The 16,263-nt window shown below is 43.5% G+C and overlaps 1 protein-coding gene across 3 annotated transcripts in view; it reads left to right on the top strand.

The window, feature by feature from the left end:
* LOC144679543 (coiled-coil domain-containing protein 102A-like) overlaps positions 1 to 16,263 on the top strand; it is a 632,296-nt gene that overhangs the window by 346,444 nt on the left and 269,589 nt on the right. For 2 of the 3 annotated variants that reach the window (XM_078540034.1, XM_078540035.1), the window contains one exon: positions 6,059 to 6,229. In XM_078540034.1, coding sequence (XP_078396160.1) covers positions 6,059 to 6,229 — 171 coding nt within the window. Of the gene's footprint in view, positions 1 to 6,058; positions 6,230 to 8,551; positions 8,688 to 16,263 lie in introns of those variants that run through there. The other variant, XM_078540037.1, reaches the window with a different exon arrangement.

A 16,263-nucleotide genomic window follows, 5' to 3' on the forward strand; every position in this document is an offset into this window, starting at 1 on the left:
TGCAGTTGTTGTTAGTCGCTTGCATGTTCTATTTATTCAGGATTACACTTAAAGCAGGAGGCAGTAAACAAACTTACTGTGCAATTTCATTTCTTATGTAAAAAAAAATTCTTCAGTTAATTCACTAGTTAGATCAAATGAGTTGTTTTGGTGAATTTGCAGCATGGTGATTTCAAAAATTCAAAGCGATCATTCCATGAAAATATTTCACAGATCAATGACAATTGCTGTCTCTTTTCAAAAACGCCTGTCTTCACCCAGGGCGGAATGTTACAGCCCTCGTTGCGGCGGGGGTGGGGCTGTAAAATGCGGCGAGCTGTTCAAAAGCCCATCGGCTTCGGCGGGACAGGAAGATCCCGCCGGCGGGATGGGCCGCAAAATTCCGCCCCTAATCTCTCCCTTAATTGGCCTTTTCAAAAACATGCACTTCGATGTAGGAACGGCAGTGGAAGAAACTTGGTGAATGTTGTAAGACATGTGGTTAATTTGAGATCAATTCAAAAGAAAAAGAAGCAGGAAAGTCGAACCTAGTTTGTTTTGCAGCCTCAGAACGAACGTCAACCTCACCGATTTCAAGCTGAGCTGTTTCCCCATCACCGATCTTGAAAAAACAGCTTTTGCTATTTCATCAAACTGTCAATCGCCCAAGCTCTGAAATACTGAAGCTGCTAATACAATCAAATTCTATTACAGCAAGCAAAATTTTTACTAGAATTTATTTTTGGTAAAACGTTATTATTGTAAATCTTACATGTCATCATGGAACAAAGGATTAGTTCTGAGTGCAATTCTCTTCGAACCAGCCTGAACATGGCTATTGAACATTCTGAAATTCATCTTTAGGGCACCCAGGAAATTGTATATCATTAGTCTCCATTCACCTTGCAATTTTGAGTTAGGTGGACAGAATTTGGGCTTTGTTGAATACCAAATACAACCCTGCAGGATCTTAGAAGAGCATGTGGTGCTACATTAGTTGATGATTATCGTTCTTCAAACTTCTAGATCCATTGGAAATGTGAACTGGTTAATTGAAAGACCTTGTGTGTTGTGGGTTAGGAAGATGGCCCAATAATACATAATTCAATAGTAGCAATGAAACACTGCTTAATATATAGCAACGTTTCAACTTCATGATTGTGCAGCATTTTCCACGGATATGATTATGGTCTCATATGACTCTTAAGGTCTCATACAACCTATAAATTTGATGTATTTACAGAAAAAAAGGATTTGATATCCCGTCAGAGTTAAATCCAATCAGTCATTCATAGAGTCATAGGGTCATTTACCGCACAGAAGGAGGCTATTCAGCCCTTCTAAGCCAGGGCAGAAGCTATGATGTTACAAGAGGCTGCCACGCCCCTGAGTGAGATGAGGGAAACCAGCCAGAATTCCCGCTTCTGATCATTATGCAGTGCATGTTTACCACAATGGTGCAATGTGTTGCCATGGCAGCGGGCAGCATTGAATTTAGGGTAAAAGTGCAGTTCCTAAACATTAATCTTGCCTGGCCTTTTGAGGGTTGAGGGAGAGAAAAACAACCCATTTTTCCCTTGTACATTCCAAGTAATTAATTATGAGATGGACATCAACAGGGAGAATAGGGGTTTTTAGTCAGGGAATAAGTTGAAGCCACAAAGGAGTGAAGTTAAGCAGGAGTATAAAGATTATCAAAAGGGGAGAAACGTGTTGCTTTTTCTTTTCCTAAAACTTGGACTATAAAATAAATAGCCTGGGCCCTATATTTGGAATCCATACAAGAGGTGCTGTGCAAATAAACTTATACAATAAAGAACCAAGTGAAGGTAATATCAATCTTATTGAGGTGTAATTGTAGGTACTAGATCAGGGAACACTGAGCAATGTGTAGTGTATTAAAGTATGGAACGTGCTAAATAATAATCATCTTGACTTTAAAGCAAGTTGTAAATCCAGATGACTTTCATTGTGATTTGAATGATATGCATGGCTAGTTAAGCTATCTAATATGTATTTTTGGGAAACATACCTGATCTTTTTATTCTTTGACCCTCATTTTCTTTTACCCTCACTCTGATTTCAATACATCATGCACCAAATCAGATGGAAAGACAGGCGTTGGGTGACTTGCTGCCAAGACTTCACTAATCTCATTCTTTGGTTAGACATCAAGAGGTATACGAGATTGCTTTGGAAAATGTCTTCCTTAGATTTGCTCTCGTTGGAAAACACTGGCATAATTGGTAACTCAGTGCAATGAGGGAATTAAACAGTTCTATTCTTCACTCTAATTTGCCTCAAATGCTAAAGCCTAGGCTCAGATCTTTTGCCATGATGGAGAGGTTCTCTGCTGTGGCGGAAATCCCGGGAATGGCCGAAAATTCTAAGTGCCTCTTCGGGGCCCAGCATTTTCCATCTTCGCAGAGGAAGGACTGGAGTTGGGCCAGGGTTCAGGCATGCATAATTCATAATCACCAGCTGCCTCCACTGAAGTGGGATTTTGGAAGGCTAGAAGTGTGAAACCTGAAGTGTGCAGATTAGGACAGGTAAGAGGAGGTGTGAAATTGGTGGATTCATTTGGATAGCCAGGGTACCCATTTGGAGAGGTAAGGTACCCCTTTGGAGAGGTAAGGTACTCCTTTGGGAGAGGTGAGACACCCTTTAGGAGAGGTAAGACACCCTTCAGAATTGTTAAAATTAAATATGATTATGCATTTTCATTGGAACTGTCAAGCTGCCTAAGAACTGTCCAGCTGACAAGGAATTGTCCAGCTGTCAAGGAACTATCAACTGTCAAGGAACTGTCAATGAAATGTCCAAATGTAAAGGAACTGTCAAAGCTGTCAAGGAATTGTCAAAACTGTCAAGGACATGTCCAAGGATACTAGGTGAGTTGGCATGGAGTTTGTAAGGACAAAGAGTGGTGGATGGAAGCATAGATTATCATAGGGTGTATGAGAGGCCATGGGATGGGTGGAGGACATGGTTTGGCATAGGGTGGCATGGATGGCCATCAGGAATGTGTTGGGGGTGAGGGCTGGAGGACTGTTGTTTATTTTAATCTTTTATTCAAATGCAGTGCTGGTGCACAGAGGTAGGCCTTCCACCCAGCTTGCATCCCCACATGGCAGCCTCCACACTCGATCTGGGTTCACCCACCCTGACTTCAACTTCAGCCCACGTGCACCCCACTCCCCACCCACTCCCTGCCACCCGCCGGCAACGGAAAGTGAGGTTCAATTTGCAGAGCCAGGGAACCTCCCGACTCTGCATATCCAACTCGAGGATGAAAGTCGAGGTCCTAATTTCTGAACTGAGCTGTGATAGTTTCTATCATCGCCTTGGTTTCAGCAGATTCATCAAAACAAATCATAATCCATCAGATGGCAGAGACTAATGTGTGTGCAGCTGTGTAGACTTCCATGTAGCCCAGAAACAATAGCAGCCAGTCTCTTATCCCTCCCATTAATCTATTGTGTATAGTTCCGCTGTCTTTTGTGTGATCCTTTGTGGGATATTATACATCTTTCAGATGGCACTGCTCTCTAAAAATACAGGCAACATTTTAAAGGAGCTAACCTTTTCTGAATATTGCCAGATGTGAAAGAATGTTGACCTACTTGTTTGCTTGTTATAACTGGAAATACTTTCTTAAAGACTTCAGTCTGACTATCTTAATGCGGTAAGTATAAAAGAAAGGAAAGGGGTTGTTTTTTATTAAATTCTCAGAATCCTCAAATCCCAAAGTGCTTTCTTATAAGTGCGATCACTATTGTTTTGCAGGTGAACACGACCTCCAGTTTGTACACAGCAAAAACTAATAAACAGCAAATGAGAATGTGTACTGCAGTTAATTTGGTTTTTCATAGTATTGATTCAGGGACCAATGTTGACTAGGACATCAATAGAACTCTCTTTAACTCTAAATGGTATCATGACATCTTTAGCATTCACCTGAACGGGGGCAGAATCGTCCTAGATTTGCACTAAGTGCAGTAGCGGATGGGTAAAATGACGTTTTACCCGCCAGATGCGATGGCGGGTTTTCACACTGTATCGTCCCAAACTCGCCACATTATTTATGCATTCCCAAGAAACACGCAGTTTCCATGGTGGGTGGGCTCTGATTCGCCTGCCACGCAGTCACCTCGCAGCTTCATCACTCCAGGCACCACATTTGAAGTACAGCCGCGCTCAGTCCTTCCAGCCCAGGACATGGCCCCGAATGGCAAGAAGACTGCAGTCCTTGAGCTTCTTTTGGACACTGTGGAGGCCCGCTGTAATGTCCTCTACCCCAGCTTTGGCAACAGGAGGGACAGCAACATTACTGCTACGGCTTGGTAGGCGATGGCAGTGGTGATCAGTGCCAATGCTGGACAGTAGCTGTTGGCCATTCCATGCAGACAGAGGATGAATGATCTCATCCGTGCAGCCAGGGTATGGCAACCAACTCATCACTCTAAACTCACGCACACAAGCCCATTACACATTCACTGGTATCTCACTATCTGCCAGCACAAGGAACATCACCACCCATTCTCACACACATACCCTCACATGTTATCTGGCCTCATCTCCTCTGAAGACTGCCTCCTCAGCCCTCACCATCTTGAGGCCACTTGCACAGATCAACATGTGTCCCCGCACACACCCTGGGTTACGCTCCTTCCCCAGTACAGCTCTTGTCCTGCAGCCTCTCCCCTTGCCTGAGGCCACTTCTCCTCCTTTGACAAGTAACCCTTAGCCCTGCAGCCATTGAAAAGCCACCCACAAATGACTGAACTGGTTGGTAGACACCTACTCGTGAGCCCCACTAAAAGTGATGTGGTGCTGCCTGTGAAGCCTGGTACTGATGACTGCGAATGCAGACCGAAGCAGGGCAGGCAAACAAATCCTGAAGTCCTGAGCGAAGTGCGGCCTGCCAAGTGCACGTTGCTTATGTGTTGTTGTGAAACACGTCGGCGTGTTTTCCAGCCTATGTGGGCGGATGATCCAGCTGGGGGATTGGTTGGGGGAGGAAATTCGGGTGGGCTGGCCTAATAATAATATGCTGATGTATTACAATGAGGTTCCTGACGTCCGATGTTGGAGAATGTGGCCGACATTGGCAGGCTGAGTGGATGATCGCAAACTGGTTTCACACCGTTGTGAAACCGATCGCACCATATTGTCTGCTCCCGCTACTGAACGCGTCCGACGCTGGCAGGCACGGAAGATCCCGGCCAGGGAAACGGATCCTAGTTTTGTGCCTTATCCCAACATAACCCAGCACCTCGGATGAGCAGCAGTTCCTCAGTGTAGCACTGAAGTGTGAAACTTAGATTTTGTACTCAAGTCCTGAAATCCGACATGAGCCCACAACCTTCATGCTCAGAGGTAATAATGTTGCCAACTGAGTCAAATGCAAAGGAGATGATCAAAAGGAAATGGATAGATTCCTGCTCAAGGTGGTAGAGGAAGGGTGACTGAAAATGATCAGTTTTGGGTACATGGGAAATGCTGGCATAGCCACATTTACTGCCCATTCCTCATTGATGCGACAGCTGACTGATTTGCTAGCTGAGCGAGGGTGTCAAAAGTCACATACAGGTCAGATTAGGGAGGAGTGACAAGTTTCCCTCCCTGAAAGGCTTTAGTGAGCTAGTGGACTTTGATGGTAATCTCTTTGCTTTGGGGTTACATAAATCACCAGCTTTGTTGAATTTAATGTTATAATTTACAAGTGTGGGATTTAAAGTAACACTGACTGGGTCACTAGCCCATTACCATAACTACTTTACTCTGGTACCAGGCAAGACTCTGAGCATCGGATAGAGCAAGATTCATTCATTCGAGAACATCAAGACTATAGAAAGACTTACTTCCATCAGTCAGCACTTAGTCTTACAGCCTGCAGATTTATTTTAAAATTCAAGTTTAACACTATTTAAATTTTGCTTCTTGATTTCTCTTGTATTCCCTTGTAATCCTTGGTGGTGCCCTGTGTCATGAACCTTAGTTTAGATTTAATGAACAAAAAGAAACTGTAAATGTGCCTAAGTTAATAACTTGTTTTTTTTAAAATTTGGAACTCCAGGAACTTTCTGACCTTCGTCATGCCCACAATAAACTGAAGAAGCAGTACCAAGACAAGATGGCTGAACTCACTCATTCCAATAGAAGAATTGAACAACATGAAACGGAGGTGAAGAAGTTAAGACTGCGGGTGGAAGAACTGAAGAAGGAATTGGCACAAGCAGAAGATGAGGTCTGTATTAACATATGTATTTAAACACTTTTGTGTTAGTAACCTGGATGTACAGTTGAAGGTAACTTATTGAACCTCCATCTCGAGTATATGCAACACTTGCAGCCTCAGGATTTTAATCAGCTTTCAGGATTGCAGGTAAATAATAAAAGTAATTTATTTTGTTATGATCCCCGTAGAGATTGGTAACTTTTAAAGAGAGATATGAAATTCCCAGTGACTGATGGAAAGAATCACACAACAAGTTTTCACGTTTTAAGACTTTTACTGTAACAAGAAAATTAAAATCAGCATAGACTAAACATTACTTAATGGGCAACTAATATGTCAAACTACAGAAAAGGTACTTCCTCATTAACTAACTAATTCAATCAAAAAATACTTTATGACTCGTTTGTCCATTACACTACATTCTCAGCAAATACGAAGCCTTGTAGATTAACTCCCACACACCACCCCCCACCCCCCACCCTTGCTTTTTGGCAGGATCCCTTTTCCCTGCCACACCAGGGCAAGTCTTTTAGTGTTCTTTGAAAGCCCCTTCATTCTCCTGAGTATCCCCAAACTGACTTCCAGCAACAAGGCACATTCCTATGACTCCTTGGTCCTTAAATCACCACAAGTCCTGTCTCTTTGGATAAAACATCAGTTCTCCTTGGCATCCTACTCAGTAGCTAACACAAAACAGTCTTTTCCTCTGCTTTGTAAAGCAGCAGCTGTATTTGGACTCCCTCTCCTAGTCTCTTGAGTCTGTGAGTCTGTGTTCAGAAAGACCAGTTGCCCCTCATTTGGCCTACAATTTTGTGGAGTTATGGAAACTCCTTGGTTTATCCAAAATGACACTGGGACCCTAGATTCGGAAGTCCTGCCCCCATTTCCAACAGATCCTGTTTTTGCTGGTAGGGGAACAGGGATGGGACTAGAACTCACATATGGGGGAACCCCAAAGTAAGCAGGTCCATTTGAACACAATGCTGAGGCCAAACAGATCCCATTTTCACTGGAGTGAGAGCCTTTTCCTGCAGTGTATGAGCTATGAGTAGACATTAATGCTCATAAAATGCAGATAGGGTCTGTGGGACTGTCAAGCTGTCAAGCTATTTAAATGGCCAGCCATTTAACTTTTCAAAAAGAGCCTGCCTGTGTCTGTGAGTGGAAAAAAATGGTGCTTGCAGTTTCAATAGATGTTTGTTGACAAAACCCTAAGTGGCTTTATAGCATTGTTACTGATTGACTGCTTCCAAAATCTGTCATTATTACAGTAGGGTTGGAGGGGGGTGGAGTGGGAGCTGTAAGTTCACAGTTTTATGAACAGTTCCAAGAAGTTATTACCTTTAATAACTCTCTTTAGCTCTCTTTAATTTGGTTATGAATACAATTCTTTGTTTTTTTTAATAAGGGATCAAGTACTTGAGAGGATTTAAATGTATTGAATGGGCTTTTATCAATGAGAATGTTTCTTGAATTAGTGAAGTCTGTAATATTTATTTAGAACTTTATTTTATTTCATCTCAGCAAAACTCCTGAGGTCTGCCCATGGTGGATACTGGCTGAGTTGGCATAGAGGGTGTAAGGGCAAACGGTGATGGGTGGGAGAAATGGGTTGGGATGAGTTGGCACTAAGTTGGCATAGGGGCTCTGAGGGGCCATGGGGGTGGGTGGGAACTGGAGAATTGTGAGGGGTGCGGATTAAAGAATTTAATGTTTAACAACACAACTGGGATGAAGTCCCAGAACACTGAGGCAGGCCTTTTAACCAGCGTGCCTCAACAGCCCCTGTGGCTGCCTCCAATCTATGTTCGGGGCAAGTGGGCCTGACTCTACCTTGCACCTGCACCACCCACCACCCCCCCACCCCCTGCAACCCCTGGAAAAAAGATCCTGCTATTTGGGGCACTTATTCCCGAGATGGGTACAACGAGCCAGAACATTTTCACATTCTGCGCACCATCCTCGGGAGCAAAAATCTGGGCTGTTGTGTCAAGATGTGAAAAGTAGCACTGAATTTCTACAGATTTCGGCTGGGCCACTTTCCCCATGGCAACCAAACCACACTGGCCTCTTTCCAAGCAAAATCTAGTATGATTTCACCATCCCCCATTCCAGACATTCCCTTTTACCTTAAGTTAAAAGATACAGTTTAAAACGTAACTGTCTTATAAAGTTGTGCATTTGTAACAATTTATATTATGATGTTTGATCAGAGATGAATTTCAAATACGCCTATCATTATATTTCAGTTTTTATGTGCAAGCATTGTTAGTTGTTGCTAAAATGAAAAATCAAGCTTTATAAACTTCTTGACTTCATGTAATCATACAGCACTAAAGGAGACCATTTGACCATCATGTCCAGCTCTTTGAAGGAGCTATGTCCTTAAGTGAATTTCATATCCCCTCTGGTCCAGAGCTACCATTCTTCCTGCTTTAATTACATTAGGATCAAACAGCTATTCATCAATATTGCTAGCATTTGGCAATGGTGAAGATGCCTGTGATGAATATGATAGCTCCAGATCAATTAAACAATGGCTACATTAGATATTTATTGTGTTCATCCAGAATCCTATGTCTTGCGAGGTCACTTGCCCAGTCTGGACTTGTCTACTGATTAATATTTACGTGCCCTTCTGTGTTGTGTCTGCAAGTACAAGTCATCAGTTACAAAATTCAACTTATGGCACAGATATTATTTTGTATTCACTTCTCCTTTGATGGGCTGAATTTTCCAAGACCTTTGGAGGCAGGCTGAGATTGAGATAGCTGGCAATATGGCGGGGGAAAGGCATCAGGAGGGGAGACTGATGTTTCCCCGCTGTCATGGCATTGTGCCAATGGTGGGAACCTTAGCGGCACAGCTGCCCGCCTAAAAGCCAATTTAGACATTTAGTGCCCAAGTAAGGGTTGCTTCCCAGTGGGTTTCTGTGGGAACAAGGGGACCCTCCTTAATGGGGGCTCATGCCCATGCCTTCCTGGACCCAGCTTCCCCAAACAGTCTTCCCTAAACTCGCCAGTCTTTAAGGGCGCCTCGGCATCGGGGTGCCCGCATCTTCGAGCTGCAAGCTCAGCAGTGGACAGCGCTGGCTGTGGCATTGCTGAGCTGCCAGCCCCCTGATTAGGTCAACAGCTCTTGAGGGCACGCTGTCATCCTCAATTGATACCCCAAGGTCCTGTCACCCACTAAAACGGGTTGGTTCCTAATTTTAGCTGGTGGTGGGATTGCAGCTTCTGCTGAAAAATTCAACCCTGCAAGTCTTTCCTGTGCCACATGCTTTTCTTAGTATCAGTTTATTCTGCTCCACACCTAAGGTTATTAATTTCTTGCTGGGATACAATTGAGGAGGCGTTGGTTGTCCTCTGCCTGACTGAGTGGCCATTTCATATGTGTGAATGTTGGTAGGGTATTTCAGTACAGGAGACACTACAGTGAAGCTGAGTCAGTCACATCCTCACTGGATACATGCACACTTCCAGCAGGTGTCACTGAATGCTCACCAGGAATGCGAACCCCAGCAAATACCCCTTTCTCTAACCTAAATCTGCTGTGGCCAAACGTCGCTTTCTGACAATCACGCAGTTGCAGATGATCTAGCTCAGTACAGACCAGGGAGTGAATCTGCCTTAGAGAGGCAGGATGCTTCATGCTTCAGGTTTGAATCTCACTGTGCAATTAGTTTAGTTGGCTGGCAAGAGGGAAATCGAAGAGAAGTATTATAATGTGGCATTGCTGTTAAATTATGTCCTGGCCTCCACACATTTTCCAGCAGTTTTCATCATCTCATTCCCCATAAATATCAAGGTCTTAGATTTTTAAATTGGAAAATAAATAAAATACAAGGAGAAGAAGTCATGAATTGACTCAATTTGAAGCCAGAACCAGGCCTTAGCAGCCTTATGCCTCGCTGGAGATGCACAACATCCACTTAAAAATCCTCTAATTAACTCTAACATGACCCATTACCTGAATGTATTTGTCCTAAATTTCTCAATCTAACTTCAATACAGTAACAGTGCAAATTGAAATGTTAAAAAGATCCAAATATAATTGGAAATTTGAACTGTACTTAGCCACACATCGCATTCTTCATATTGATTTCCTTGTAGTTGACCCAACCCTATTAAACTACATATGCTGATGCTGTTTGCTTTTCAAAAGGCCAGTACCACTAAACTTATCCTTCCATTTGCACTGCCTGACATTTTTAACTGCAAGATATTGACACCGTTGAAACAGTGTCACCACCCTTGGCAGCATTGGTTGTCCCCATGCCTTCCTGGCCCCAACTTCCCTAAACGCGCTCACCAGTCTTCAAGGGCGCTTCCGCATCGAGGTGCCCTCATCTTTGAGCTGAAGGCCTTTTAACAAAAACTGCACAATAAAAGTAAAGGTACAACACATTCAAATGAAGAAGCTGTGCGCAATGAAATAAAAAATAGAGGCGCCATCGGTAATGGTCCCTATTTTAACTCAGGGCTTTAATGCAACATAAATGGACCAAGGCAAGTGACAAAGTGGCTTTATCTCCCAGATGTCATTTGAATGGTTTAATTTAGGAATTAGCACCTATCAGGAGCAGGATCCTGGATCTCACAAGGCCTCTGCTGAGGATCTGAGGGAACAGTTCCAGGCAGTAGAAATGTGTTCGGGAAAGGGGTTCTGAGGTAATTGCATTCAGGGAAGGAGAGGGAAGCCCAGGGCAGTCAGGCCCAAAGTTACCTTGGAGGGATCTGTAGCCCACAAGGAAGCATTCAAAAATATGAAACATTAAAACTTACATGGAACTTGTTCTGGCTACAATGATGCCTGCCACTGGGTTTCACTTCAAGGCTAGGCACCGAGTATCATTGCCACATTTGACAATTAAGATTGCATCAGGGTCTGGATGATGCCATCGGTCCTTAATTTTTGATATTTATGAGGTCTCCACCTGGGCAGGTCCCAAGTTGCTGTAAACCTGGCAGTAACAATGTCAACGGGCAGGAACAACTTTGAGAACACAGATTTCCAGAAGGCATTCAGTGAAGTTCCCCATAAGAGACTATTAGCTAAAATTAAAGCTTATGAAGTTGAAAACAAATGATTAACCTGGTTAAAAGGTTGGTTAGCTAGTGGGAGATAGAGAGTAGGGATAATGAGTATGTACTTGAATTGGAAGGAAATGACTAGTGCTCCCCATGTGTGCTGGGCTTCACTATTCACCATATGTATTAATGACTGAGGCAACACAATAGAGGGCCATCTATCCAAGTTTGCCACTGACACAAAGATTGATGACATAGTAAGCGGTGTAGACAGGAGCATGAAATTATAAAGACATTGATACATTAAGTGAGAGAGCAAAACTGTGGCAAGTGAATTTCAGTGCAGGTAAATGTGAGGCCATTCACTTTGGGTCGGAAAAGGATAGCATATTTTAAAAATGATGTAAAGCTAGGAACACTGGCGGTCCAGAGAGATTTATGTAGTCAGGTACAAAAAAAAATCAAAAAGATTAATGGGATGTTAACCTTTATAAAGAGCTAGAATATAAAGGGAAGGAAGTTTTGCTACAGTTGTACAAAGCCCTGGTTAGACTACATCAGGAAAACTATGTATTTTTTTCTAGATGCTGCATCTTGGAAATGATATATTGTCCTTGGAAGTCGTGCGGTGCAGATTCACCAGAAAGTCACCAGAATGCTAAGGGTGAGATTATAAGAAAAGCTTACATAACCAGTGTTCCCTGGATTATAGAAGTTTAAGGGGTGATTTGATTAAGGAGATTGCAGCCCAATTTCAGGAAGCTTTTCCCTCATTTCATACACAATAAACTGGTGATATGAGGTTAAATGTATTTCCTACCATCCTGCCTGGAGTGTGCAATGCTGTACGAGATTGATTTTCTTTAAGGAGAATTTACTCTGACACAGATCCATAAGATCTGTTAGAATGTGTTCTTGTTTAGAAAATAGCTTACAGCTGATTTTTCTTTTTTTTTGCTATGCAGGCATCGCTATTTGGTAGTATATTGTATCAGGCAACTTTTAGACTTTCCTGACTGCCACCTGACAGGAGGGGAGGCTGAATTACTGTATTTAATTAACGAACTTGGCTCCAATTTTCGCTGCAGAGTTGGGTGTGCAGAGTCAGGGAATTTCCCGACTCTGCAAACCCGATTCGGGAGAAACCGCCCTGAACCGCTGGGTTTTTGCTCTAGAAGGGGCGGGTTCATACTGGAGTAGGGCCCCCATAGAAACAGTGCCTCAGGCCCGGTCCATGACAAATCAAGCCACCTCATGCCCCCGCCCAATCCCCAGGCCCCTCATATCCTCTATGACACCCTATGCCCCCTACCCACCCATGGCCCCTTATTGCCCCTATGCCAACTAGGTGCCAATTCATGCCAACCCATTCCCCACACACCACCCTTTGCAGTTACATCTACCATATTAACTCATCCACTATCCCCCATGGAAATAGCTTAGGAGCCCTGCTGGGCTGAAATAAAATAAAGTTCTAAGTGTCTATTACAGACTTCACTATATCTTTTTAAAAAAACACTGTCATTGATAAAAGCCCATTCAATACATTTAAACCCTTGTATTACTGAAAAAAGAGATTTTGTCGAAGTTTTTCGTCTTGCACTCATCAGGATAATCGCAAGAATATCAATGTCAGGGGAAGCATCAACTGTGTGCTGTATGAGAAGAGAGTATATGAATTTCAGTGCCAGTGTGATGCTAGGTACGTAGGACACCCTAAAGACTGGTAGATCATAACAAACAGCATGTCCCTTTTGCTGTTCGCAACGGAGAAGTACGGACTGTACCCAATTTGTGCTTATGAAACTCAAAACACAGTGTCCAACATTAGATGTGATTCTGCGATTGGACAATGTTTGCTAAATAATCCTCAGTGTGCTAAAAATTACGCTGACAACCAATTTAAGATTGCCAGTCGAGCTCGCAGTGTGAGACATGTACTGCAAGCTACATACCTTAATTAACAGGACCCTGTTATTTGCAGATAGAAAGAACATGTACACACATTGGGTGGAATCGTCCCAGATTTGCACTAAGTGTGGTAGCAGGCAGGTAGCATAACGTTTTACCCACTGGCCACGATGGCGGATTTTCATGCCGTATTGCCCCAAACCCGTCGCATTACTTATGCATTCCCAGGCAACACGCTGTTTCCACAGCGGGCGGGCTCTCATTCACCTGCCACGTCATCACCTCACCATTTCATCACGCTGTTGTGAAACCGATCATGCCATATTGTCCTCTCACGCCATCGAACACACCTGATGCCAGCGGGCACAGAAAATCCAGGTCTTTGCGCCTGTTTCAGCTAAACAAAATAAGTGACAGCCATTCATTGGTTCATTCCTCAGGGCAATGCCTTACCCAGTCAGAGTCAGGCTGCCTAGTTTAAATTTCAAACAAGTCTTGGTTGCTGTCAGTCACCATTAACTGGTGCATTCTCCATGGCAATGCTTCTACCAATCAGAGTCCACTTGCCAATCAATCAGCATCCTCTTCTCATACAGTATAAAGTTGTTGCTTCCCCTGACATTGGTATTCTTGCAATTGTCCTGATGACTGCAAGACAAAAAGCTTCGACAAAATGTATTTTTTCAGCAATACTCAAGTTCTGTATTACCAAACCACTATTTACATTTAAACCCCTTGAAGTGCTTAAACACAAACAGGTGTATATATGGCCCTGCATCAAACATGGTTAATCCATTTATAACCACTTGGAGCTGTCAGTCAAACTGCGAACTTAGAGGACCCTCAGTGTGATAATGATAGGTTGTGGAAGCAGTCAAGCAGTAATAATGCTATAATGATATCCTTCAGACTTATGTCAACAGACAGCCATTGAAATTGCAAGCACTGAATTTTTTTCAACTCAAGAGTCCACAGCAGGCTGATTCTTTTCAAAATTTAAAGGGCAGGGGAATTAAATAACTTCACAGCTTGACAGTTCCATAGACCTTATAAACCTTTTCCGCATAGCCACATCTACATTTAACAATCATAAGTCACACCCTATGGGAAACAGATCTCGCTTCAGTGAAAATAAGGTGTGTTTGAACTCAGCACTGAGTTCAAATGGCCCTACTATGTTCAGGTTTCCCATTTATGTGAATCATATCCCACCCCCTTTCCCACAAACCTGGTGAAAATAGCATCTGTCAAAATGGGGACAGGACTTCTGGATTCGGGGCTGCAGGGCCATTTTGGCTAAGGCACAGAGCCCTTCCATCTCCTTAAAAATTTGGGCCCTTGTGCCTGCTTAAGGACCTTTCTGAGATATTGTTGTGTGGCAGCACCTGGTAGGTTCATCCTTAGTTTTGCACAGTAAATCATGGTGGGAATAGTTTGCAAACAGGCTACTTTAGTGATCTTTAAAGGGATCCTCACATTCTTTCAATTATATCTCTGGTGAGTCTTGATCGGCTGCTAATGTGCTTTTTGGGCAATTTGATGGCTCTTTTGCTGTTGGCAGCTCTTGGAGAGTGAGTTCCGCTGGATGTTTCAGTCTGTGTGGCGGTTAGCTTCAGTAGAACTTTAAGAGGTCAGCTGCTTGATCTGTCTTTGGAGTTGGAACTTGGGAAGGAGCAGCGAGGAAGCCAGCACGGACTAGGAGAGGTTGAGGGGAGAGTGCAGGAAACATTACATGATGTGTATCATCATGAGCTGCCTGAGTCTGATAGTGGAGCTGTGTGTCTGGCGGCTCTGCTTTATCAGAGTCGCTACCTGAGCGTCAATTGCAGCCCAGCACCAGGGCAGACACAAAGTGTTAATGTCACTGTCGCTGTCAGCTCTTATGCTCCTGGGCCACCCCAGATGGAAACGGGTGACATAAGCAATATTTGCTGTGAATAGTTTCAGGATGCAGGCCTTTGCTAAGAAATAAGATCTCATCAGATTCCTCATAGAGGTTGCCAAGCAAGAGAAAAGATATTGGGTAGCCTGAATTACTGGGTGTATTCTGGTGAAGGGGATCATTGGCTGTGCCCATGTTCACCCTAAGAACAGCCAGCATCATACTACGACAGGAAATGCTTCTATTCCTTGCAGATGTAAGTATTCTGTGACAGAGAATCATCCAAGTCTGTGTCTGGTTTCCTAGCAGCTGTCATGATGTTTTCACCTTGCACCAGTCCTCTCACTGGGTCACCAGTGTCACACTAGCTACTTGGGGTGAAGGGGTATCCCCTGACCACCTGACTTATGATTCCTTTCAGTAACTCGAGCACAGATGCTGGGGAGCACTGCAATCAGAGCCATGCCTCCACTAAAGCTCCAACAGAGAAGATCACTGGGATTTTGAAACAAAGATTCCGCTGTCTGGACAACTTTAGGAACACCCTCCAATACAGCCCCAAACGAGTCTTGAGAGTTGTTGTCAAGTGCTGCATGCTATACAATTGCAACAGGGGTATGTTTGCCTTGGAGCTGCCAGAGGAGGAAGAACCAGAGCAGGAACAGCTAGAAGGAGATCAAAGAGCAGAGGATTCAGATAAAGAGAAGGGCCCAGTATTGCTGCCAAAGTTCTGAGGCAATAAATAATTTCTGAGAGATTCACTTAAAGAATCTCTCCCCTCCCAACTTACCAACATTTAGAAGGGAAAAAGGGTAGGATGATCAAAAATTCAGGGACATATCTCTTCCAATCATATGCTATGCTTCTGATGATTCTGCACATGATTTCTGTTGGGAATTGTACACGGATTGATGGTGTCCCTCCTTCGGCCTTACCTGCTTTCTTGTATTTTGTGGCAACTTGTCCTGCAAGAAGTGAGATGCTTTGAGGACATGCATGTCAGGGTAGTGTGCATAGTGTGTAAAAGATGGCATAGGTGTGAGGAACTTAGGTAATTGTGGGGAGAGCAACAGGATGTGGCTTGAAGTATACTGCAATGATTGAAGGTGAATGTTGGGAAGAGGGGAGAGAAGGATCATGGATGCTTGGCCTACATGAGATGCAGGGCTAAACAGAGAGTAATGAGAGATATGAATTAGCGATCTTACTTTGACAGCCGT

Source organism: Cetorhinus maximus, chromosome 4 (genome assembly GCF_964194155.1).
Source record: "Cetorhinus maximus chromosome 4, sCetMax3.hap1.1, whole genome shotgun sequence".
NCBI lineage: Eukaryota > Metazoa > Chordata > Chondrichthyes > Lamniformes > Cetorhinidae > Cetorhinus > Cetorhinus maximus.